The following is a 27,681-nucleotide window of genomic DNA, read 5'->3' on the forward strand; positions in this document are numbered from 1 at the left end:
CACTTTGATGGCTTCATATACCTGCAAATCCACAACAAACCTTTTAAACTCTGAATTGTGTTCAGATTCTAAAGATATAAAATATATCTGAATCACTTGGACGTGCACGAACAAGAACAAAACAAAGAACTGTAAACCAATTTGAATATAATTTAATACTTTTTTAATCCTTAAAAAAAATCTAATATATATACACACACCGTCTTTACCTGTGAATCTAGAGAAACAGTGATCTCCTTATAAACTGTGCTGCCCTCCTGTGGTGCAACTCCATCTATTGACCCAAAAACCCAATAAATTTGCGGTAGAGCCTCTTGATGCAGAAAGAGGCGGAGCCTCTTTACACGAGACTCACGCACCTCAGTGGCGCATTATAGATCGCCGACAGGCCGACGTTGTAATTAAAGTCGGAATCAGCTGTTCATTTGAAATTAGTGAGCGGGAGAGACGTTGACATGTTAGATTTTATTTATTAATTCAACACCAACAGACAACTGAAAACATAAAAACAAAAACACTAATTAATTCAAAACACTGCAACCATTTGTCACCTACTATACGAGCTAAACTGCACTCTACTTATTGAGCTGCTCAAATCACCAATATGAAAGAAAAACATCTTTGAAGTCAATGCACTCCTCGACTGTAACTTAATTGATGCAAATGCAATCACAGAAACACTAAAGAATCTACAGCTCCAGATCAATAACTTATCTCACGTGAAAGCAGCAGGTCAGTGTTTTCAGAATGAAGCGTGTCGTGCTGGTGGGTTCTCTGCTTGCTCATCGTGTGTGTTCCACGACACGTGATTGGTATTGAACTGGGCTGCAGGTTTTAAGCTGCGATCGGGCCGGAAACTGTGGATCAGATCTGGCGACACGGAGCGCTAAACGCCTCGTAAAACGACTTTAATCCCCCGCACCACAGAGGTAGAGCAACGCCTTCTGGTAGTCTCCGGTTGTGTCCTCCTGCAACAACAGAAACAGAATTATTTTGACAATCTTATCAAATTCAGATTTCTCTTTACTCACCAAATAATCTCAAAACATCAGAATTTATTTGGGGATTTAAGAGGAAGGCACTTTGTTTTCCATTCTAGATATTATAATTTCAAAATGCTCAATGGGTATTTCTTTCCAAGGACACTTTCACGTCACCTCATTTTTGTGCATGTGGGCAGGGCTTAGCTGCTCCGCCTCCCCACATGTCCGAGTGTCCTTGAGACATAGAACCCCATCACTGCTCGCCATCCTCTGTCAAACCATTGTCACGACTCTCCAGACGTATCGTGACCCTTTGCCTCCACTAGCCAACTAGTGCACGTTAGCTAGAGCCAAAGAACGGTATGAATACAGAGACAAGCTACGTAGAACGCTCTGGTTATTAGGTTTTGTACTTCACTTTATTATTAACGGTGTTTATTAATGTTTCCGCCAGTAACAATGTGCATTTATTAACATAATTCGTATAAATGTCTGGATTCTGCAGCCTCTTGATATGTCAAGTTAAATCTACTTGTCAATAGTGGCATCCTGATATTTAAAATCAACTCAACTTGTTAGTGGAATCCTGTACAGATTTATTTTTTAAACAGATTAAAAACAATGTTACACCAAGTTAACGCCATTTAAATACCCAATACGAGTCAATGTGGCCGTGTTACACGTTTGAAGCCGATAAACAATGTGGAGGTTATTGTAAATGATTAAGATTGATTTAATAGAGAGCTATATTTAAGCATTTATTTCTGCAATCAAATCCAATATAAAAAATCCCATCGTCTGTTGAATTGAAGTAATGAAGCGCAACGTTAGAAACCAACACGGTCACATGACGTCGCCACGGAGATAACAGAGGACAGTTTTCTGGCGACGACGTTCAGTCGCCTCATTTATTTATCCACAAGCGTCAAAATGCCAGAGAATGGTATTTACTAATGTTTCCATGAATATGCACTGAAATATGTCGGGGAAAAACCCACAGATCTCAATAAACACATTAATGCCGACTCAATTTGGGGTTTTATAATCTCATTCTTGCATCACGATGTCACATTTTACCGAGCCGCTCACTTTGCAGCCTTTTCCAAAGTTGTCGTGTCTCCAAGTGGAAGGTATCAACCAGTCGCCGTCAGAACGCCGCCGCCTGTGACACGTCGTTACGGCTGGTAATTATGAAGCGATTAATACGAAATTAAGCATATGAATAAAATCATGAACAGTTTCTCTCGGCGCGCCGTGACAGCGAGCGGCTGGCGGCTGTTAAGGGAACTAATTACCCTGAAAGGGTTCAAGGGTGAGGAGGCGGGGCGCGGTGGGAACAGTGGGATGGTTTTTACACCATCAATCCAGCCCATAATAAATATGGATTCAGTTCACTTTGAATGACGGGCTTCGGCAGGTGAGACTAATGACATCATTACGGCTCTGGCTCACTTCATTTACAGGTATTTCATGTCTTAAGGTGCGTTCACACCAAAAGCGAAACTATTTTTCGCGTCGCCCAAGACGCGTGAGTTTACTCGCTCGACCGTTCACCGTGTTCTCACCATGAGCGTCGAGACGCTCCGCGAGGGGCGGGGCTTATCTCTGTGTCTCGTCTCCGTAAAGACCGTCATTTCCTTCATCCGCCAGAATAACTAACCACTAGTTCTACTTTATACTTGTTGTGGACGTCCCACACACTGACGCCCTCGTGTTTGGGTTCATGACATCACCCGTAGGCTCACTCAGCTCGGTCACTTTCACCGATGAAGTCACTGTTACGTCTGAAAGATTTCCGCTTCCAGCGCTACGAGAGCGGAACTCAAGAGCTGATTGGCCCGAGTTGCGAGATGACCGCCTCAAAGTGGAAAAATTTCAATTCCGGGCGAAAATTGCGCCGCCCACATCGCGTCGCCCCAAACGCCCCAATCGCGCCGCCCGGGAAAATATCGCGTCTATCGCAGCCACACGCGTCTGTACGTTGACTTTTCATGAGATTCGGTCGTGCGAAAAAATAGTTTCGCTTTTGCTGTGAATGCACCTTTACTGTGGAGTGCAGGCACGATTATTGTTATTAGTGGTAAAAATAGTTGCCGTGAAAATATTATATGAACATGAAGTCATAAAAAGAGTAAAAAATGTGCTATGCAATGTCATCACGGGGGGAAATATCTATTTAAAAAAAAGCAGTGGCTGCAATTGATGATTGCAATAAAAAAACACTTTTAATCCATTCAGCATTGGTCTTCTCTGAATGGAGGACGTCAATCTCTTCACTGCAGGAACATCTGGCCCCCCGGACTGATTCACTTTGCCTCATGTGGACAGCGGAGCGGCTTCCTCTCGTCTCGCAGGACATTTAAAAAAGTAAATCGCTAAATATGCAACTCCCATTGTTCCAGCGGGGGTCTTCACCCTCCCGGTTCCTTCAAACGTACCAACAACTTTTACCTTGGAGGTCAATTTGAATCCAGCAAATTTAAAACCTCCTGCAAATTATTATAATTCAAAATATTTCACAAATTTAAGTGTCAGGTTCTTTATGTGCGTTTGTTGACTACCTAAATAGCCTTTTAAATTAAAAAAAAAATAGTGTTCAGAAGGCTGCTGTGCCAACTTGTTCATTGTTATGTCAGGGCCCTTACAGATTATAAAAGTGCACGCTATAGTGACCTCATTATCATCCAAAACAAGTGTAAAATGTTGATATTTCTTATGTTTTTTAAAGCTAAAACAGCCTGGGGTCAAACCGACACCAAAAAACACCGATGTGTAGCTGTCTACAGGACATATAGAAAACATATCCTGTATTTATGTGACGCATTAAAGCAGGAAAACTCATGAAATATGAGGCAAAAAACATGTCGCTCATATATTTTTGAGACATTAAATGGGCTTAAATCGACCCTAAAGGCAACAGGAGGATTAAAACTCGCAGAGGAAAGGCTGAGTTCAGGAGCATCGGGATTTTTTGTCGTCTCAAAGGATCGGCGCCTGTGGAGCGTGTGAAGAGGCGGACGAGTCCGGGCGAGCGGTACCTGGATCGTGGTGCGCAGAGACGCTCCGTAAGTCTTCTTGAAGCAGACTCTGATGTCCAACATGTCTGCCTCGCTCCTCGACACCATTATCCTCGTCAGGGTGTCGTCGTCCGTTCCAGCGCGCTAAACACAACAACAACAACCCACATTAAGCAGCGTAACAACGTAGAAAATTAAAATCTTTGAACCAGCCCGACAGTGGAAAGCATTTGTTTCTTTTTAAACATCGTTTTTAGTTCATAACTGCACATTTATTTCTGCAAATCATTCAAGCGCACGCTGTTACAGCTTAGAATATAAAATCAATTAGTAAGCTGCGTGGCATAACACACAGCAGAGCATCAATCTTCTCCCCACTCTAAACTATTAATTTAAACTGCATTAGCACCTAAATGAACGCAGACTCGACATTACGGCTGATTATGCATCTCAAAATACATTTTTAAGGGTCCGCGCCAATTGATTTTCCTCAGGTATGGAAATGAATTAAATCCGGGAGGAAAAGCACATCTAAAAAAACACATTACGGAGGAACTGCACAGATATAAAGCGTTTGATTTCTAATTTGGTTCTTTGCAGCAGTCGTCCAGACACAGGGGGGAAACGGCTCATCTGAAGCTCACTAATGAACACTTTATCTTGAATTTTCTCATAGTGTAAAAAACCCGACTTGTTGTGGTTTTTATCTCTTGGAGAGTTGGAGTGACCTCGAGGCTCGCTGAACTGCAAAGGCACCAATTCATATAGTTTTTTTTTATTATGCATCGTTTTCCCCTCATAATGAAAGTCTCATTTTGAGATGACAAAACAAAACAAAAACACCCTCATTAGGAGGCAGGAAGGTCTCCAGTGTGATAAAGTAAAAAACAGACACCTACCCTCATAGATTTATACAGGGCTTCGGCAAAAAACTGTGGCACGCTCCTGGCACATTTCACTAGAGATGCAAAGAAAGCAGATTTCAAGGTTTGCGTCATGTTGATCTGACATGCTGTTGGCACCGATTACCGCTGAAGTATCAGCTCCTGCTGTGTTCTGTTGACTCGACCCGCTGCCCGGGAAGTAATAGCAAATAAGAGATTAGACTATAAAACAGATTGTGTAATTACATTGAATGTCATTTTAGCCAACGCCTTTATCCAAAGTGACTTACAATCATGTTAAATTCATCATGGAGCGACTGTGGGTCAGCAGGTTTGTCTTTCAACCAGGGGGTTGGAGGTTCAATCCCCGCCCCAATCGATGTGTCCTTGAGCAAGACACTTAACCCCGAGTTGCTCCCTGTAGCTGTGTCTACGGTATATAAATGGATAAAAGCGTGAGCTAAATGACATGTAATGTAATTTACATTTAGTGTCTTGCTCAAGTCTGACCCCGGATCCGTCGAGTCTGGACCCCGGATCCGTCGAGTCTGACCCCGGATCAGTCGAGTCTGACCCCGGATCAGTCGAGTCTGGACCCCGGATCCGTCGAGTCTGGACCCCGGATCCGTCGCAGGTCTTTACCAACGGCCAACAGCAGGTTCTCCAGGTTCCCGGTGGTTTCTCCTTCCACGCTGTCCTCCATGTCGGAGCCGTAGAGCTTCTTGTAGACGTCGAACACTGCAGAGAATGAAGCAACAACACGTGTGGATTATGTGGAATAAACACCGTTCAGCGTTTATAAAGTCTGGACCAGTCGGACTTCAGGGGTCAAATGTACGTGAACAGACCATTTTTAGTATTACGGCAATTCATTTGTGCACTTATTGTGAAATCATATCGTCCTCAAGCTGCTTTAGGCCCGACGTTACAGGTAGGACCCTGAATGTGACGGCTTCAGTGCCAATGTTAACAGAATAAATTGAAGGGGGGGGGGGTGAAAACCTGCCGTAGTCAAGACGACCTGAATATGTGTCGGCCGCGCGTGTAATGACTATGAATTACACATGAGGTGTATTATTTCAGGGGCCTCTCGGGTGACTAAAACATTCCATTCCACTGTATTTGAAAACCGGCTCTATTGATGTTAATATTCGGGGCAATGGAGTCAACCTCCTTGAGCCGGCGAGCATCATGAGACGTCTCGAATATACCGACGCACTCATGAATTCCTCACGCAACGAGTCTGTGACATAAAAATAAATAAATCATAGTATTGTTTAATCATTCGGGTTGTTTGCTTATTTAGTGTTGATGCATTAGAAAAGCCGTTTCATGATGGTTTAGTTTAATACGTTGTCTGGATATATTTAGTCTTTTGATTGTTCATTTGTTTGTTAATTGGGCAACAATGTGGGAACCTGTGGTTATATGAAGGTACAGGACCAGCATGCACCTGGGTAAGCCTCTTCAATAAAATATCTTTGATATGGAACGCTCAGATAAATGTAAACAGCTGCTGAATAAAGTACACCTCGTGACTCCTCTCAGCCAATCAGAACGCTCGATTTCATCTACCCATATAATATCAAATAAATAGCTCCAACAGGGTGAATAAATGATGAAATGGTCACATCACATTTCATACTTTGTTGTATATTATCGTGACTGCACTCCCTTCTTGTGTTTTATTTTATTATCTATTTGTCTAATTCTCTTTATGATGAACGTAAACAACGACGAACACGGAGATAGTTAGCGCTCACAGATGTTGAGCTCGCGGCTTGTGGACGACGCCAGATTTGTTAGTCTCTTTTTACTCAAAGCACGAGATTCGTAGATTTATTTTCGGGATTCGAAGAGATTCAAATACAAAAAAATTTAAAAGAAACTTTTTAAAGATGAAGCTTTGATCACAGCACTACGTTTTCTTTCATTCCTTTTTGAAAGACACCAAATGAAACTAGTTCATCGTGATGGTTCCAGATGCATAAACGTAAACACACGCGTCTTTGTCGGTCATTTTGACATATTTTTAATCCAGATATAGTCGGAAAGGTGTGTTTTCAGTCTCCGACGGAAGATGTAGACTTTCTGCTGTCCTGATGTTCCACCACTGAGGGGACAGCAAACAGCAGGAGGCACAAGTCGATTGGCTGTTGCCGTGACCATATCCCGGATGGGCCCGATCCGGCCAGGACCAGTGTTTTGAAGCGGATGCGAGCAGCCACCGTAACCAGTGGAGAGAGCGGAGGCGGAGTGGTGTGGGTGGAGGCTGAAGACCAGTCGAGCTGCTGCATTCTGGATGAGCTGCAGGGGTCGGATGGCCTTAGCAGGTAGACCAGCCAGGAGGAGTTGCAGTAGTCGAGGCGTGAAATGACCAGAGCCTGGATCAGAACCTCGCCTTCTGAGTAAGAAGAGGATTCTCCTGATGTTGTGCAGCATGTACCTACAGGACGATGTTGGCCGTCAGGAGAGTTGACTGTCGAGTGTCACCCGAGGTTCCTGGCAGTCCGGGTAGGGGCCAACACAGAGCTGTTGAAGGTGATAGTCAGGTCGTGGGTGGGGAGCCTTTCCTGGAAGGAATAGTAGCTCAGTCTTGTCAGGGTTGATCTTCAGGTGGTGAGCAGACATCCACTGAGAGATGTCAGTCAGACAGGCCACCCGTGTTTCGGACGGTGGAAACGAGAAGATCAGTTGGGTGTCATCAGCATAGCTATGGTAGGAGAAGCCATATGACAGAGCCGAGAGAATTTGTGTACAGAGAGAAGAGGAGGGAGAGGAACCCCAGTAGTGAGAGGACAAGGATCAGACACAGATCCTCTCCAAGTTACCCGGTCTTTAAGGTAGGAAGAGAAAAGAGCGAGTGCAGTTGATGGAAACCCCAGGTCCTGAAGAGAAGAGATCAGGATCTGGTGGTTCATGGTGTCAAATGCTGCAGAAAGGTCGAGAAGGATAAGGACAGAGGCTGCTCTAGCAGTGTGAAGCTGCTCAGAGACAGCAAGGAGCCTTGAATCCAGACTGGTGAGGTCAAGAAGGTTGTTACTGTGGAGATAGGAGGACACTTGGCTCAAGATAGCTCGCTCCAGAGTTTTGGAGAGAAAAGGAAGAAGAGAGACCGGTCTGTAGTTGCTGACTTCAGTTCAGGAGAGGGTTGACTCTGGTCTCTTTCAGAGAGTTAGGAGACAGTCAGCTGAGAGGGAGCTGTTAATAAGATGGGTGAGGAAGGTCAGAAGGTCAGGAGCAATAGCCTGGAGAATGGGAGAGGTGGTGAGGTCACCAAGCTAAGAACTTGATTGGGAGACAAGGGGTGAAAGAGGAAAGAGGGATGAAGAAGTTAGTGTTGGTGAGGTGATAGAAGATGGATTTGTAAAGGAGGATCTTGTTTGTAAAGTAGTCGACAAAGTGGCTCAAAGGGTGGAAGGAGGAGGGGACAGGGGATCAAGGAGGTTGGAAAAGATAGAGAAGAGTTTTTTGGGGTTAGAGAAGGAAGACTGAATTTTGGTCAGGTAGAACGAGCTTTTGGCTGCAGAGATAGAGGAAGAGAAGGAGGAGGAGATTGATAGAAGAGCAAGTCTTCCGCTTGATTCGATTTTTCTTTCCGGGTGGCTCTCTGTCCGACCACCACGGAGCCGGAGAAGATTTTCGAACCGGTCGTGTCTTAAAAGGACAAAGAGAATCAAGAGATGAAGACAGGGAAGAGAGGAGAGTGTCTGCGGCAGAGTTAGGATGCATGAGTGAGAAGCAGTCAGTTGAGGGGAGAGCAGATAGGACAGAGGAGGCAAGAGAGGAGGGACAGAGGGTGCGAATGTTGCAGGTGCAGAGTCTGTAGATATGGGTGGGTTGTCAGTACCAGAGAGCGAGAGAGAGTAAGAGATGAAGAAGTGGTCAGAGACATGGAGAGGAGTCACAGTGAGGTTAGAGGTAGAGCAGTTTCAAATGTAGTCAAGGTGGTTGTTGTGAGTAGGAGGAGGGACTGAGTGAGAGGTTAAAGGAAGACAATAAGAGTAAGAGATCACATGACTTCTCTGTCTGGATGTTAAAGTCACCCAGAAGGATGAGCCAAGAAATCTCCCAAAGAACCAGGGGACGGTAGAGAACAACAATGTGAAGTTGGACCGGATGAGTATGAAACTCAAAAGTCAGTGGGATAAAGGTAGGGACAGAAACACCATGTGGGTGAGATGAGTAAAACCAGAGGGTCTGGGTGTGTGGCTAAAGGAGAAGGCAGAGGAGAGAGCAGCGTGTTGTCTGCTGTGATCCAGGTCTCAGTGAGAGCCAGGAAGTCAAGCGACTGCTCCACAGCAAAGCCAGAGATGAAGTCGTTGGCTGACTGACAGTTCCAGAGGCCTCCTGTGACCAGGTGCTGGGTGTGAGTAGAACGGGTAGGAAGGATAACAGAGGAGGGGTTCCGGTACATGAATGAGCGAGTCCTATAGTAACTACAAGTAGAGATACGCACAGGTATGGAAAAGACACACATATTCACAAAATGGGGAAAAGACTCCAACGGAAGACTCCTATGTCTTTGTCCTCCGAGTCTTCGTCCGATGAGTCACGCTGACGCGAAAAACCCCACCCGGTTATGAGCCCAAGTTAGTGCCAATTACCTCCAGCCGCGTTGACACCGCCCCTTGGCTTTTGGTATTCAAATGACACTCAATAGAAACCAGGTGACGATCGCTCGTCCAATCAGTGTAGAGGCCACATTTCCTCCCTTGAGGCCTCGTTGAGTTTCTTGCTGCTCAACTTTTTTTCCACTAACCAGTTGGAACGAGTCTCACCACTTTCCTCTCTGCTTTCTCCCGGTTGCAGAGATACATGCGGTAGTTCATCACACCAACGCGCCAAACACTGTTGTTGTCGAGCTCTCACCTTGAGGGGCGAAGTGTTGCACTGTTCTCTTTGGACAAATTGGCTTCTTCCTTTTTTCACTTTGTGTGCAACAAACAATTGAAATGCCAGAATGTGCTCTCCAGCGAGACGTTTTCTTTTGACCGATGCATATATATACATATGTATATTATACACACGTCACTCGTACCGCTCGTTCCATCATCCATTTTAACATGAACCAACGCTGTAAATGAAGTCTGAATTATTTACGTAAAATAATAAACAGGAAAAGGCTGATGGAGCGTCGTCATTGGCAACGCTGGATGCTGCCCTCTCGCAGCGGTCCACAGCACAAACCGGCTCACCTTTCCTGAGGTGCTCCGCGCTGCGTCGGCCAAGAATCGTGATGAACTGATCCTCGTCGGTGCCGAACATGCCCTTACCGGCGGCGTACAAGTCCTGCAACGACACACACATGACTCAGTTTGGATCGTGTCGTTCAGATGACGAGAAATATTAAACTATACAATTAATGTGTAATTGAATTCAGATCAATTGGGTATTTCTACATGGGGGATCACGGTGGAATATTAGTAACTTCACTAGCATTTTATACCATTATATAGAAATATTGAACTTTACTCCACTATTTAACACTTAGTTAATTAGGTTTTTTTTATAACGTGTATACGATACAGTACAATACTACTAAGTGTACAAAGTATCTAAAATTGTCTCCATTAAATGTTCTCGTGCGTATTCGTTCGTGCTAAAAACTGAATAATAAATCAGTAATAATCTGAACGGAGCCATTAATACTGAAAGTACTTATACAATAAATACTTCATTTTTAACTCATGACTTTTACTTAACCCTTGTGTTGCCTTCGGGTCAATTTGACCCGATTCAATGTTTCACCCTGGTCAATATGACCCGATTCAATGTTTAACCCTCCTGTTACCTTTATATTTACTAACATATTTTACCCTTGAGGTCAATATGACCCCAGCTATTAAAATCTCCAGAAAATTATTAGAATTAATATTGTTTTCCAAGTTTAAGTGTGAGGTACTTTATGTTTGTTTGTTGACTCCCGAAAGAACACCGACATTAAACATTGAATCGGGTCAAATTGACCCGAAGGCAACACAAGGGTTAAGGGTATTTTTGGTGGTATTTCTTCTTCCTGAAGTAAAGGAACTACTTCTTCCACAGAGCTGGCGTCTCCATAATTTGTTTTACATACAGATAAATGCAACTTAATGTTGACTATAACTAGATCTTTATTCACAGCTCAATATCAATGAATTGCAAAAGTCTATCGGGAAACTAGACGGTCCAGTCCCGAAGGTTGACGCGCTTTAATCGATTCACCCCATCGACTATTCGTCGGAGCTTCCGTGGCCTTTCGAGAGCAGCCTCACAAATATGAGCACGTCCTCAACACCGTGACATTTCAACGAAGCTCAGAGGTCACGACCTGTACAAGGTTGCATTTTATAATCACTTAAATGTTACCGCAACCATTTAAAGACGTCATATGTTCCGGTCCATTTCAGGAGAGTTTTACTCGCGTCTTCGCTTCTTACCTTGGCGTCTTTCTCTACGTTCTCCTCGTCCACTCCCTCCTGCCTGCTGGCCTTCGGACGGACGAATGACAGACACACGGAGAGACGGACGCACCGATGGAGGGAAACATCAGGTCAGACGCCAACGGAAAGACAATGAGCTCAGAGCTTTCTCCCGACCGAGGTAATCCCTGAAGATGACATCTGATGTATTCCCCAGAGATTACTACATGTATGGCCGAAAAGAGAAATCGAATGCTGCAGAGCCCTGAACCCCTCGTGACAGGATGAGGCTCTCATCATCACGACAAATTTGTAATAGAGCTACACCAATTAAACTAGATTGAAACTCAGGTCTCTCCGTACCTGCAGGAGGATCACCAGCAGTCTCTGGTAGTGACCCGAGGTGTCGCCGTAGATATCTTTCTCCAGCTTTTCGTTGAACTCTGAAAGAGAAGAGGGGCAGAAGATGCCTACAGTCACACATGCTTGATGTCGACCCTCCCATGCCGTCCTCCGGTAGGCACAGATCTGATGAGCCGCCCTCCGGACCGAGTGGCCTTCGCCTTCATCCAGATCAAATAAACTGGCCTCTTGTTGCCACATTACATTTTGCATCGTGGTTGGTTGCCTTAAGAGTGACTCAGGTGTCTAAGTGAAGTATATTATTGGCTTTGTGCACAAGGGGAAGACAGTCTCTCCCTTTAATATATAATAATAAATATATTAATATAAATACAATAATAATTATATATAATATAGATACTAGAAATCTGAATTAAGAAAAAAAAAAAATAGTGTCAAGCTTTGCTACATGCAACAGTTAAACTATTTTATTTTAATAATCATATGAAACAAAATAAATTTTAAGAATTACTGTGCGAATTGATCCAACATGTGTACAAAATAATACCGGATATGGGAACAAGTCAACTAATACTTTCTTCTGGTAGAATACCGATTAATTTATTTTTCGATATAAATTTGCCATCAATAATAATAGAGAATCATTAAACTGTATAGAGAAATTCTTCATATTGGTTTCCTGTTGAATTATTTTGACGCTGGAGTTAAACAGTTCCATCACACCTGTAACCACACCCACATGTGATGTCACTTTGCACCGACACGCCCTGAAGTACGCTTCAACGTCACAGCAGTGAGAGGGAACACCACTAGGGGGCAGTAAAAACAATCACCTGGTGTAGAGTTGTTTTTTTAAACTCAAACATTTCGCCCTTATCTGGATAACTAACATGCACGGTCTCTCTCTCTCTCTCTCTCTCAGCGGAGTGACTCACCTTTCTCGTACGCTTTGACGATATCTTTAATCTGGTCGCCGGTCCTGGAGGCCATTATCTCAATCAGTACGTCGTCCTCGGTCCCGGCTCCCTGGGAACCAAACACGATAAGAAACATGGATGTGCAATATTTGGTTACATTACCGCCCCCGAAGAGCAATACAAGTTATCCGAACCGACTAAATACATGTTTCAGAAATATTATTGACTAAAAACTATAGAATTTGTCAGCAAAAAATGTCATTGGAGAATGAAGCCGCTCAGTTGAACGGCTAAAAGAAAAATCTCCTCCTGTGATTAACCTTCCGCACAAGAAAAAGAAACGTCTGACACGCCACACAAAGGGAGCCGGTGTGATGGGAACGTTGAGGCCGAGTCCTCAACGCTTCACCACGATTGAACATTTCCTTTGTGCTGGAAATACAAAAAAAGCAAATGTGATTAGAGAAGAAAAGACATCTTTGTATTATGATAAAAGGATGCAGGAGTTTGCGGAACCTCGTGTCCTTTCCTTCAAAACGGGAACAAGCAAGTATGTGATGCCTCAAAAGAAATCCGATGTGAAGGATTAATCATTTCCATAACTATAAAATAAATTGGGTAATATATCTGGCCTACAGCGCCGACAATTATGCGAGCCCAGATGGAAGATGTCTGCTCGAGCGTGACGTGCGGTCCATTTGAGCTACGTCCAAGGCGCAGTAGACGGGAAGAGACATCCGACACGCGCCGCGGTAATGACGATGAGGCGAGATCAAATTAAAGATGATTTTCATTATTGAGCACAAAGCTCTGCCTCGAGTCCTCTGCTCACGTGGTCATACCGTCAGTTACAGCGGGTTGTTTCTCATGGAAGTGAACCGTGCGTGTATTTTTAAGCATACAGGGGTGAAGTCCCGCCCCCTCCGGTGAACTATCAGGGTTTCCCCGGCTCCGCCAGCCAATGTGGCAACACGCTTAACCCCAAAATTGCTCCCATAGCCGCGTGAGTCTTCGTGCTGATGTAACCTTGGCTCCTCCCATCAGCGTATGAATGGGTGAATTTCATGTGTTAAAGCGCTTCCAGTGGTCGGAAAACTAGAAAACATCTAAAGAACTACACGTCCATCCATCCGTGAATTACACATGTCAATAAAAAATACATTTCAAGTCATAACAGTTGCATTCGGTTGTAAAACTGCGAGAATACGTAATTACACCCAAAAAGCGATGCCTGTCCCTGAAGCTACGATGCCCGTGTGTTTCGTACCAGGATGTGATGAAACCGACGGGTCGCGCTCGTTCTTTCGCTTCACGACTGATTAAAAAAGAACCGCTGGATAAAACGCACGGGGTGAGACGGCGTTACTTAGCAAGCTAGCAAATTAAACCGTCAGAATGACAACATCGTGGAGAAGCTGACGGCTCTGCAAATGAAATTGGATCGATTTGAAATCCTATTGGCAAACGGGAGGAAAGTGGAGGAATAGTAAATTGAATTGCAGCTACTGGAAGACCAAACAATCCCAATCTTATCTGCCTCTACCAGGACGGGCCTTGGCCAAGGCCGTGACTGGAACAACAACTCCCCCGAAGATCACTGAAGCGAGACTCTCTCATTCCCTTCCCCCTATCCACAGACACCTGTGGTTGTTTTCTCCCCAGGACCCTTCAAGGCCATCTCCATGGCAACGACCATCTTGTGGACTGAGAACTTTGTCTGTTGTGGACTGGGGGAGGACGATACATCAGGCCACTTACACACACAACCATCACACTGAAAAGCACTCACTACCCCCCATCCCACGCCGGCTATCGCCCAGTCTTTGGATTACCTCCTCCCCTTCCTACAGTCATGTCTAAGATGTATGTGCTTATGTGCAATGGTGTTTTTTGTTTCTCCTGCTCCCACACTGTACCCCTCTCGGGGCATAGTCGGGGCCTGGCTTTTTCTTTTTCTCGCCTCTCTTCCCTCATCTTATGCTGTCATCTTTCATCCACCCTTTCTAGATGGCGCAGCGGGTGTCTTGGTGCGCGATTCTTGCACCTTCCGCCAAAAAAAGTTCCTCGTTTGTTTGTGAAAACATTCTTTGGCAATAAACCTGTTTCTGATTCTGATTCTGAAGCTAACATGCTAGCAAGCCGAGTGGAACGCCGTGTTGGCAACGTAAAGCAAAACTAAATCGTACTACATTAAACTGGGACTTTCACAGACAGATATAATATGTGTAATTCATGGCAATATTCATACAAGGTGAAAAGAATTCTGCCTCTTGTTGACGAGGAAATATTTCGCCGAACATCGGAGAGGGCGTAACTCTATTGTCCTGCCCTCGTCATCATTTGGGAGTAATTAATTTTCTCTTGTTTACTGCCTGCTAATGGTTTCAATTAGTCACGTGACACAGCCAGTACCAACATTTCCTGGACACACGCATTGCAATGATTGGGTTATAATTATTGATGCTTGAGCATCACTTTAATGTTGCGGCAGGTTTACGGTGGAACTACTGTTAGTTTGTGAATTGCTCCCCTTATTTTAACCTAAAATACAATCTTAATTTTGTTCATTAATCTGAAAAGCAAGTTAAGTTATCAAAGTATGATATTTGCCTCTGAAATGTAGTGAATTTAAGTACAAGTATAGCAAAACATGTAAATACTCAAAGTACAAGGATGTACAGAACTGGAGTAAATATATTTAGTTACATTACATCTCTGGGTAATTCTAAATATCAATTTAGTGGTCATTTTTCATGCTATATGACGGATTGTAGTTTTACCGAAGATGGCTGTAAAACATTTGGTAAATCAAGATGCAACGGGCTTTCTTTCTGCCTCACCGGTGACACCGATTACATCAATACTGGAGTTCCATCCGAGCGGGCCAACGCCAGGGCACTGGCATGATGCATGCTGGTTTATTGGCAAAGCATTGATGGAAGGGAGCCTTCGTCATTACAAAGGCCCGTCGCTCAGACGACTGTTGGAACATCGGAGAGTTTCACCTCATTTGGAGGCAACGCCTGCAATTAAGTGGAGCATCGAAAAGTCCATTGGTTTACCTTGATCGCTTTGTGCAGTTGGAGAGCGTCGTAGGAGGTAGGCGGGGTCATCAACGCCACGATCAGATTCTCAAACAGTCCGCCGAGCTCCGATTTCAGTGTGCTGACCAGATCCTGAGGTGGGGGGGGGGGAGATTAACGACCAGAACAGAAACCATTCTAATTCCGTTTGTATTGAACTTCACGTTGCGTAACTCCAATGCTGTTAAACGTTAAAGGAACAGAACAAATGAGCCGTGTGGTGCTTTTTGCTCTACTCCAAATATTCTTTCAAATGAGTGCAAAACATTGGGTACAAATAGCAATACCATAACAGAGACAGGAAGAAGGAAACTTGACCTTTTTAGGGCTCCCAGATATGTAGATTATTCTGAAAGTATTGTACACAAGCGTGAAAATATAAACACAGCGTGCTCTGCGTCAGAGATGAAGTGACATTTCACTGCCCACATCTTCAGAGAATTGGAGGATAATCACAAGAAAATCTACCTGCAGAAATGAAAAAAATATATATTTACGTTGGCATATTTCCTCAAACACCGAGCTAATCAAGGCGGCACATATTCCTCACAGATGGCTTTATTGATTTCTGCATGAATCACATATGCGGGTGCTGCAGGGAGCTCGACCCGAGCGGGAGTCGCTGTGAAGAATGAGTAATAACGTCTGTGTGCACAACACACCCGAGACCCGAGGATCTAGTGCGCTCGGCCGGTTCAATACAGTCAAACACTCGTCTCTTTAACAGCCCCGCATGAGACCAACATATGATCTTTCTCCGGGTTGCATAAATAATCACATAAAAAGCTAAATTTTTAAATCCAATTCACATTTGTTATAAGAGCAGAAAATGACACTCTTATAGTCAAATGTAGGCGAGATATAAGAGCGTGCACTCGGCAAGATTTACCCGTTTTCTCGAGTTGTTTTAAACCAGTTCTCATTTCAAGTGTTATTACAAACGTGTAGTTGAAGGAAATCACATTTTATGGTGTGGCATTGAAGATATTATCCCAAAAAAATAATTGGCTCATGTTGATAAAACACTAATATTCAGAGAAAACCCAGGAGACATATTTTCAGATCTTCTGAAGTACCTCGTTTTTTTTTTCTTCTCACGTTTGCTCAACGATTTATACTTCAGGGTGCACATGCGTTTGCTTTTAATAACTTCCACAGAAAGCAAATTAACCTGCTGCCTTATTTCCACAGGTGGTCATAAAATAACTTCAGTGAGAGAAGGAGAGCGTAAAAAAAAAGAAAATGCAGGAGAGCGTGATGGCTGAATAACTTTGTAGAAGTCGAGTGGTCAGATTCTTTACTTAAGGTACTACATAGAAGATGGCAGGAGGGGGGGGGGGGGGGGGCACGACCATGCACTAAAAACACATTCAGCCGCCCGGCCACGTCAACAAAAAATAGACTGTTGTGGAAAATAGCAAATAGTCATTTGCTGCTATTTTATGCTCTGAATTTCTTGTATTGCACCTTGAATTAAAATGTAGCAAGAGAACAATGCAGAAAGTACAACTAGGAACTAAAGTCCTTTGTAGAATAAACAGAGGCAAAATATTCTTCAAGTGTTAAAAGTACTTTTTTTAATGGAAAAGTATTCAGAGTTTGGGCTTTTTAAGGTACGAGTGTTGACAATAATATATGTATACATTTCTGCCCAGGAAAAATGATAATAAAGGGATGGTAGATCGATAAGGTGCACTTTGGAAGAGACTTCTTTGAGCCTCATCCAGGTGACTTTGGGGAATGAGGCGGACACGGCGACAGCGACGTGACCCCCGAACCCTTAAGCCGCCATCAGCTCCGTCCCGGCCGCTCGGCTTACCTTTCCATAGGCCGTTTTAAACGTGGCTTTAATTTGCTGCCGTTGCTCGTTGCTGCGTGCCGACAGAAGCATGAGGACCATGTCTTCATCCGTACCTGCAGGAGTCAAACGAGAATATTACGGATCAAATGATCACATGCAGCTTTACATCTAAATTAACTAAACTTTTAAAGGATTATTCCGTTTGCACCCGTCTTCTAACAGAAGCCTCAATTGAGAATAATTTCCATCTTGCAACTTGGCTGATCTGTAATGAGAACGCCGACTATAAACAGATGTTGTGTAATCGTTGTGCTCCTCAGTTTTCTTTTTATAATTTCTGCATAATTGCTCTTCTGGTGAAAGGAAGACACAGACGATGAAAGAATAGGAGATCGTCAGTCAGGTTGTTTTTTTAGCATCGGTTTTAAAATGGTCACACATAGTACACCTTTGAATTAATGGTCATCCTCGGCCCATTGATTTCACACTAATGACTGCAGCGCTGCATTTATCACATTTCATCTCCAATTAAAATAAGTCAAACTATTAAAATGTAATCTAAATTAATCTTAACAGCCATTAATTAAGCAAAGAGATACATTATGTGACCTTTAAGTTATTTATCTTACACAAATGGCCACTGGGTTAATAGACTGACCTTCTCTGTTGTCTGTGCTCTTCAAGTAAAGCTTGTATACTTAAACGTAGCATGCCTTTAATAATACAAATAAACCTGCTGTTGATGTGGCTCCCTGGACATTTTTAAAGGTCAATATTGTTGTCAGAATTGTTATTGTATTATATTGCGTTAGTACCTTGCCCCCGTCATCCTTATATTATCATTTTAAATGCTTTGAGTAAACTTAACTCATGCTTGCATCTAAAGTCGCTGCAGGGCAATACTCGTGTTCGCCAATAGGTGGCCGTAGAGAGTTTTGGCATAATCGGCTCCGTAATTCTTGTCTTAACAAGGAAGTTAAACCAGCATAACAGTGACACAGCTATTATCTTGAGACTGTCTTGGTGTGTTTACAGATGAGAAAAGTACACAAGAGCCATATATATATTGTTATTAAGTGCATTAGAAGACAGCCAACTAAGGCTAGCACCATTAGCTAATGGATGCTAATGGCGCTAGCGTTTTAGCGCCATTGTAGCGACAGTAACCTGGCCTGAGAATCACATCGTTCCCTGAAAGATTAGAGAGTTACATGTCGTGTCCAGTGACAGATAAACAGTTGAGTGTGATAGTTTTATGTTGTATTGTCACAATTAATGTAATTATTGTCAAAAACAAGCAAGTCAGAGCAGCATAACACAGACAGCGACGCAGCTACTCATGTGAGAGTGTCTTGGTGGGTTTACAGAGCACATTAAAAATGCTGAATGGACATAGTCATCCTTCAGTGTGTAACATTGACAAATCTTCCGAGTGAACATAGAACTTTCGTATTGGATTATAGAAGTTTACAGAAAACAGGACAGAGAAGTGACCAAAAAACTTACATTTTCACTTAAAAAATGTAATTTCTCTTTATTAAATATCATAACATGCCTACATTTTAACTTTAGTACAAAGCCTACAACCAATGATAAGCCTACATGCAAAGACATCAAACTATAGTATAACCTATAATATTGGATTAGTTAAGATTGACAGAAAACAGGACAGAGTGGTGAAAGAAAACAACTTACATTTTCACTTAAAATATGTAATTTCTCTTGTTCGATATCATAACATGCCTATATAGTCCAGGCAAACTAACTTTTGAAATGGAAAAAATTGCAACAGAATTTATTTTTGCACAGAGGTCTTCTATGAAGTGTCCTGAATAACATACTAAAAGTCCTAAGAAATTAATGTTGCGGAAATAGGTTAAATTAGCAAAAATCCAAGATGGCGGCCATAAATCTATAATGTCTCATATCTTCGCTATCACAAGAGATATTTTAATGATTTAAAATACTATTATACAGTTTTTGGACATAAGGAATCATTTAGAATAGGTTACGAGTTGATTGGATGCAATCGTCATGGAAACAAATCTCATATGACCACCAATTGGTCAGTGGCGTGCTGCAACGCAACACCAAAGAAGAACAGAAGCATATTCCTAAAGCAAATGTGACCGCTGCAGACATTGCTGCTGTTGGTCGCATCAATATTCGATACTTCAAGATCACTCCAGCATTACCATCTCTTACATATCTACCCCTTGTATTGTTGGAGGCAGAAGATCCAACAGCACAGCTAGATGTCTTATGGAAGAGCTCACGACTCCTTCATTCTCCAAGACAAGCATGGGCTGGTATGATGCAGATGTTGCATCATTGTCAACACCCAGGAAAGGCCTCAACGGTGTTCTTGCCAATGATTTCAATTCAGTATATTTTAAATAGCCTAACATCACACATTTGCCTCAGAGGACTTTACAATCTGTACACAGACATTTCTGAGGAGCGTAAAGACGCACGGAGGCCTGACACGAGGAAAAAGCATGACCGAAACTCAACGCCTACTGTGGGTCATGTCCATACCAGCAGTCAACATCGCCAATGGCATGACGGCCCAAAAAGGAGTCAACGTTGACCGATCAAGAGAAATTGGGGAAGATATTCCAGACTCCTTGGTCGGGGTATCTGTAGAAGAGTATGTCTTCAGGAAAGCTGACCAGGCCACGACACCTGGATCAAGATCAACAGTGGAGGTCAAATGACAACCTGTAACGATGGATCCACAGTTGATAATTCAGAGGTTAATAACTATAGGACAGCGTTCAGAAGATGTTTTATCCTTATTCAAGTATGAGCTCTGCACTCATCCACCTGCACTGTTTGAATTAGCTGCACTCCCCCTGCAGGCAAATAAGGCAACACTGGCCGATGTGCTCAGGAGTTTATGAAGGGAGAGCAACCAGAACCCAATGCAAATGTCCAGTATGTACTAGATGGTGGTGTTCTACTTCATTGCATGCCATGACCAAGCTGATCTACATCTGACAGTGTGTGTCAAATGTCCGTTGCGTATGTCACACACACGTATGGAGCTGCTGTCGTTGTCTTTTATGGGTACAAAGATGAGTCCGCAACTAAAGATGCTACACAACTGAGATGAACAGGGGCTTGTGCTGGTGTGACAAGACACTTCGTGGTGACATAATGATTCAATCAAAGAAAGAAGATTTCCTGAACACCAAAGCAAACAAGCAGCGATGCATCCATTATCTAAGCGACAAGCTGGATGGAACTGGCTGTTGCATAGACCAGGCAACGCACGACGGCGTTGTGTTAATTGTTCAAACAGCAGTTGCTTCTGCCCAAACAAAAGACACTGTACTGATCAGGGAGGACACAGACTTGCTGATTCTCCTACTGCACCATGTCAAAATGGACGCACACATGTTGTTCATGGCACCGGAGCCGAAACAATCTACCAAGTAGAAGAGAGTCTGTTGCATAAAACAATCCAGGGAGTTGCTCGATCCTAAACTTTGTGATCACCCGCTCTTTGTCCACGCAATTTCAGGCTGTAATACTTTGGTCTCGGGAAGGGCGTGGCACTCAAGATAATCGAGAATGACCTTGTCTTTTACAATCAGGCCAAAGTGTTCAGTCAATCTCATTCAGCAATGGAGGCGATCATTGCAGCAGGAGAGAAGGCATTGGTGTCAATGTATGGTGGTGCCGAAGACGAAGGAATAGACAGCTTCTTATACCGGCGGTTCTGTGACAAGGTTTTAAAAGTTACCGCCGCCATGGAATCCCAACCTCTGGCTCCTCTTAGTATCACAGCCTTTGTGTATACTATTATGTTATGGAATAGGAAGATGCCTGCATCGATATGAGCCCAGAGGACTATGGATGGAACGTTGTTGACGGGCGATATCTGCCAATACCAGTGGCGGGCCGTGGGCCTTCAGTGAGGTCCTACACAGTCCCACCCGAATTAATCCACCTCTTATTACTATCATTATGATGCCATGGCTCTAGACCAGGGCTGCTCAATACGTCCATCGCGGCGTAGTATTGGTAGATCGCATGACATTAAAAAAAATTGGCCCGCCCCCGTCATTTTCTCTATAGCACGTCTTTGTTTCTTTATTAAACTAAACATCCGTCTGATGTTGATCGTATCTACACAACAGCATGTCATTTCTCTCGGCTCTCCGTCTCGCACGCTGCAGAATGCGCGCATCATGACGGAGAAAAAGAAGAAAAAAGTCACTTGCACTAGTTTGTTCACTAAACAGGGCATTGTCGCACCCAAAGCAGATTTCAAGTATATGCTCGACCAAATCGACATCTTCTCCTCCTTCCGCCATTGTGGGTTGAAAAAACTGCTTTGTAGTCCGCCAATTAATTCCTTTATCAAATTCAGTTTCCTAGTTCTGAGGTTTTGCATCTACCTGCCCATAGAACCCGCCTCTCAATATTGGTAATCCAATCAAAAGACGTGCAGCACTCCGCCTGCTAGCTGCTCCTGTGCCGGTTCCGGGGCCTTCTCGAAGGCCTAGAGGAGCCAACTCTAAAGCTGATTGGTTGACACATCGTCATTCCCATTCACTTGAAGCTACCAGCGCCCGCAATGTTGATTCTGAAGACCTAAGGGCAGATTTTAGCCCCCTGGCAACACACGATGGCTGAATATGATTGGATAAAAGATCTAACATAAAGACCAATCTCAACCTGGGGCTGGCAGCAGCGCAACCAAGAGGAACGCTATGAAATTAAGAGAATAACTCTTACTCTGGGAAATAATTGAATACATATTTGTGGGAAAATATATTTAGAAAAAAATATATATTCTGATGATGTTTAGGCCAGCAGAGAAGGCCTTGCTGGCCCTGACGGCCCGCCACTGGCCAATACAGATCGACCAACCAGCCGCTTCATCAGAACTGCTGGATGTCAACTGTCATAGCTGTAAAAAGGACTGTACCATCCGAAAGGTGCACATGCCGAAAATATGGCCTGCCTTGCACAAATGTGTGCAGAGAATGCCGTGGTGTAAGCTGGACCAACTCAGTTACCAGATTTGTCAAATGCATATGATGATGACGGTTGAGTTGGACCCATTCCAACAGTGTAACATCTACAATGATCAATCACTGTATTGACAATAGTAGCATGTTGTGTCACCTTTCTGCTATACTCTTCATGTGATGTGTAGAATTTATGTTGATGAGTATGTTACTAAAGTTCAATGTAGTTAATAAACTACAAAATACTTACCTGCCTTGATTATATTAGTATACAATTTAATTAAATGAAATGTCATATATCAGTGCACATATATATGATAAGAAATGGATTTTTGGTGGCCATATTGGATTTTTTTCCATGACCATTACATCTGATCAAGTCAAAACATACTCTAAATGATTTCTCATGTCCAAAAAATGTGTAATCGTATTTTAAATCATTCAAATGTCTTATAAAAGTGGAGATATGAGACATGTATTTATGGCGGCCATCTTGGATTTTTGCATATTTAACCTTTTTCCGCAACAGTAATTTCTTAGGACTTTTAGTATGTTATTCAGGACACTTCATAGAAGACCTCTGTGCAAAAATAAATTCTGTTGCATTTATTTCCATTTTTAATGGTAAAATTGGCTAGATTGCCTGGACTAATATTTTAACTTTAGTACTAAGCCCACATACAAAGATATCAAACTATATTATAACCACCAGTCCAGCGATTGCTTCTGCCATCATAATCATATAATTGACTGTTATTTTTTGTGTCCCTATTTCTGGTGGTGCAGTAAGGATGGAAAGGACTTTAAAGCGCCGTCTTGTCTTTGTAGTTTGTTATATAAAGTTTAAGTTTCAAACTTTGCGTTTCTTCTAATTAGACCGCACACACTGGAGAGAGCGACATCGTTTCCCGAGGATAGCGCTAATTGTGAAGAACGGCTTCCCTGACAGCTCTGTCATTATTATTGTTAAACTGGTGAGGAGCAGAACGAGTATTAAATTAAATGGAATAAAGAAACGACTAGATGTAGACTAATGACGTATAGACATGACACAACAGTCATGTGTGGGTAAGTGCAAATAAACCTTCTGTAGCGAAGACACTCTAAACTGAGGAAACAACTTTCCACCGGGTTCAGAAGGTAGATATGTTCATCTTTCCTCCCATTAAATATCACATCACTGAGGCCATAATGAGTAGAGTGTGTACGCACTGACCGAATCCTTTCATGGCTTTATTGAGAAGGTCGGCGTCCTGTTCGGCGTTGAAGTTGACGTACGGTCTCACGCTGCCTCTGTGCGCCTGTGGGAAGACGGCAAAAACAAAATACAAGGGTTTTGCTGCTAGAAACACTTCATTTATATGTCCAACGTAGACGAGAAACCTTCGAACCTAATGAAGCCTTTCTGCACATCTCAATTATAAAATGGCCACCGTGTAGAATTTAGTGCCGTGTGGCGGTGACTTTTAGATTACAACCAACTAAAAACATTCATGCAAGGGAACTACGGTGGCTGACATGAAAACGCAAATGGCTTTCTCTAGAGCCAATGTTAAATATATATAAACGGCCCATTTAAAAGGTAATAAACCATTTTTATTTTCAGGTGATCATGCATTAAAGAAGTTTAAAATATCGAATTCCATTTCTGCCAATCGATCCTGCTAAATGCTTCACACTGGACCTTTGAATGGAAATGAAAGATAATCAATCCTTAAATAGTATGCAATGTGCGCTACTGTGCCTTTAAGAAATGCTCAAATAAAATAGAGGATTTAGTGCTCACTGATCGTCAATAAGTTTCAAGCGCTTCCCTTAAAACAGACATAAAACCATGGGCAGAAATCATTAAAAGATATTGAAAATCATTACACATGAAATGTTTGTAGCCCCACTTGGGTTTGAACATCTCTCCGAACTCTGGGATTAAGGACTTTAAGTACGACCTAAATCAAGTCTGGCTGCCGCTGCTTTGTGTCATGCAGGTCATTTGTAAAAATGAGTCTCACTTAAATATTGTTCTCCATGGGAAATGTAATTTGAAAAAGAAAAGCAATAACACATCTGCCTTAGCCGCAGCCGTGTAACAAACCCTGAGAATATTGTCTCCTCCTAAAGGTCTCTTTTAATATCTCTTATTAGTTTAAGAGAACGGCCTCTTCTCGCAACACGGCGATGTTAAAGTGTCACGGCTTTGATCCTGCCTGCATTCATCATTAAACAAAGCACAATATGCCTTTCTTTGTCTACAGTGAAATTGATCATGAGCTATTTAAACTCACATGTCTTAACTGGGGTGATTCAACCATTATTGCTCATTAAATGTTCTTTTATTTCAGTATTTTGTCTTCGTCTTCTACCAAGACGCCGGTGTTTGCTGTCAAACTGTCAGGATAGCATTGTGGTCACGTTAAACTGAAACGATTTTGGATTAAATCGCCATGAAACACACAATTCAAGGTCCACAGAGGATGAATTCCAATTGCTTTTAACCCAGCGCCACCAGCAGGTCAGAGGCTTCACCGAGCCAGAGAAACATCTCCACGTCTACTTTTCGTCCACCAAGACGCTTTTGGTTCAGGATGGAGGCGCCTCAACAACGATGGGATGGATTACGATGACATTTTCGTAAAAGGTATTCAAAGTCCCCAGAGGATTGATCGTACTGACTTAGTACCATCATTAAGTGAAACTCTGACTATCTGCAACACTAATGATGTTGCCATCAGCGGTTCTGTTTTTGGGGCTAACGAAGTTCTCCACTGCAGTTTTCTACACTGCAGGAGACCAGCGGCAGGTCCCGAGTCTTAAGATTTAAATCTTTAAGAAAATAAATCATGAATACATTATGTAAATATAACCAAATCTGCTGGAAGTGTATTCCTTGCAAATCTTAGTATGTTAAGTAAACTAAGAGACACTCACAAATGAACTAGCGTGGCACCAAACTCGCAAAGCAATGATTATTTTCATATTTCCTAAAAATTGCACATTTTAGAGCAGCTTTTTTTTCCCCTAACATTGAAATAGTCATAACTCTGCGTAGCCCGCAGATGCAGTCTCATATTTTCTTTTGACATCGAGCGGCAACAAGTCCTCTTTCCGCGACTCTTGTAGTCACGGTAGTTTTAATGGGTCTATTAAACAAGATGGACGCGACAGTAGAGTAACAGTCGATGCTCATCTCAAAGAAGAACGAATGTTGAATGAACTTTTTTTTAAAACGCTATATGGGAACATCGTCTCAACTGTCCTTGGCTGTAATTTAAACCCAGTGAGGACACAATAGACAACTGCAGTACCTTCCACTCACATGATAATATGAAAGGTACAAATTAGACCCCCGTCATCAGTTCGTAATCTCTTTACTTCTCATTCAACTCATGTAGGACCGTCTGGCATCCGTCTCCCAGCTCGAGAGGCTGGAATCTGATCAAGGAGATCAAGTGAAGCCGTCCCCCCTTTTGTCTTTTGTGCCGATGAGAGTAGACTACCTTTTGTGCAGCGCTGATGATTTATTAATAGAGTGTATTTTTTTAATTAACCTTTAGTTAACCCATTGAGATTTAAAAATCTCTTTTTCGAGGGTGACCTGGACAAGACTGGCAACATATAAAACACATAGTTACACCAAAACACCACAAGTTAGAATAAACAAAAAATTATGACAGTGACAGTTAATTTGAGGAACATTGACATGTTTGGGAACCTGCCTCCATTTTATATTCAAAAGCAGTAGTTACGGTTTTAAATTATTCTGCAACATGTTACAGGACGAGTACACAAAAGCCTGAAAATAACCTGAAATGGTACAAAGGCCAGCGACAAACTGCCAGAGGTTAAACACAAAAGTTTAAGTTACTAAAAAATAATGTACATTTCCAAGTTATACAACAAGTCCTTTTTCAGGGAACAAGTTAAGAACTTACAGCTGGAAGATTTCCCATTGTAGAAAGAATGCTTTGAGTGTGTTCGGCTGTTAAATTTGCAAAAGGAGTCGATAATTTGATGAGTCCTAAACTTAGATTACATCTTCTCAAAAAACAATCCCATGATTATTTTCTTTATCTCCAATTGTTTATTTGTTCTTTGCTTTAATTTCAGAGTACATTGAGAAATTAAACTGTGTACATTTCAATAAAAAAAACTGGAGAAATGATGGAGTTTTAAAACTTTTGACCGGTAGTGTAAGCAATAATAAAACAATCAACCACCTCCGTGACACGTCAAGACCTTTGACAGTTCATATCCCAACTAGTGCTCTCGCAGCACGCAAAGTAATTACGGGGTACGTCTCGGAGCATGCTACTCTGAAAGTGTGTGTCCTGTGCCAACTGCGTTGGGTTGGTACTGCAGCCATGAAGCACGTGCCTCCATGAGCAACGGCCAACGGACTTCTACTCACCCAGGTACGACCCCTTGCTCCCAAGTCCAACACAAACAACGCACACAGTATCGCCACGAGAACCGTCATCGTCTCTATCTCTGTCTCTATCTCGTACGTGGCTCAACAGAGTCGACCAAATGTCCTATTATCCCGCTTCAATTAACGAGATGATTGACATCAGGTTATCTCGGTTTCTCAAAAGCTGATCTGCCCTCAAACTAGCTCGTTAATTTGAACCAGCTGTCAGTACTCAAGATGATTGCTCGTGCACGTCTGACTTCAAAAGGGGGAAGCTTCGATCACCGAAACCATGATTTCATAACGCACAAGTCAAACAAACTGAAAGGAAGAGTGTCTTTTTTATTAGATATGTATATAATATATATATTATATATATATATATATATATATATATATATATTTTATTATTGTGTACAAAATATAAAACACAAGTATATAGAACCAGATATAATTATATATATATATATTTATATATAAATATTAATATAATATATATAAAATAAATATATATGTTATATATATATATATATATATATATGGCCAGGTTATCCAGCTAGATGGAATGAGCCAGGTTCATATTTGTGGATGTGTTGCTATGGGGATTTTTCCAAATTTGCTTCGTGGAACCGAAAAGCCTCGCTTGTGTAATCTCATCCTGCAAATTATCCCGCTAACTACGTTCGCCAGGTATGAGAAATAGCGCCCCGGTCTCAGTGTGGCTTGAATAAAAAGTTGTTTCTTAGTGATTCTCATATATTTAATTTTAGCATACTTTGATAATTACAATATTTTTTAAATTAAAAACGAAAGGAAAAAACTTACCATCCTTTTAATGCCGA

General features: G+C 42.4%; 1 protein-coding gene across 1 annotated transcript; it reads right to left on the minus strand.

Annotated features, from left to right (window-relative positions):
• Positions 1–446: 446 nt before the first annotated feature.
• On the minus strand, positions 447–26,908 carry anxa5a (annexin A5a). Its single transcript, XM_056438892.1, has 12 exons — positions 26,840–26,908; positions 23,651–23,735; positions 17,471–17,565; positions 15,631–15,744; positions 12,587–12,677; positions 11,652–11,731; positions 11,307–11,357; positions 10,083–10,176; positions 5,527–5,622; positions 4,900–4,958; positions 4,022–4,144; positions 447–968 (listed from the first exon to the last, which is right to left on the minus strand). The coding sequence occupies exons 1-12, from the start codon at positions 26,906–26,908 to the stop codon at positions 909–911; spliced, it is 1,017 nt and encodes a 338-aa protein (XP_056294867.1). The 3' UTR covers positions 447–908.
• Between the last annotated feature and the right edge of the window lie 773 nt (positions 26,909–27,681).

The sequence above is a fragment of the Pseudoliparis swirei genome, chromosome 19, assembly GCF_029220125.1.
Source record: "Pseudoliparis swirei isolate HS2019 ecotype Mariana Trench chromosome 19, NWPU_hadal_v1, whole genome shotgun sequence".
Lineage (NCBI taxonomy): Eukaryota > Metazoa > Chordata > Actinopteri > Perciformes > Liparidae > Pseudoliparis > Pseudoliparis swirei.

Coding starts and splice junctions, on each gene's coding strand:
- anxa5a (XM_056438892.1), bottom strand. CDS start 26,908: ATGACGGTTCTCGTGGCGATACTGTGTGCGTTGTTTGTGTTGGACTTG. Junction 23,736..26,839: donor GAGCAAGGGGTCGTACCTGG/GTGAGTAGAAGT, acceptor GTCTTCCCACAG/GCGCACAGAGGCAGCGTGAG. Junction 10,177..11,306: donor ACGTAGAGAAAGACGCCAAG/GTAAGAAGCGAA, acceptor GTGTCGTTGCAG/GACTTGTACGCCGCCGGTAA.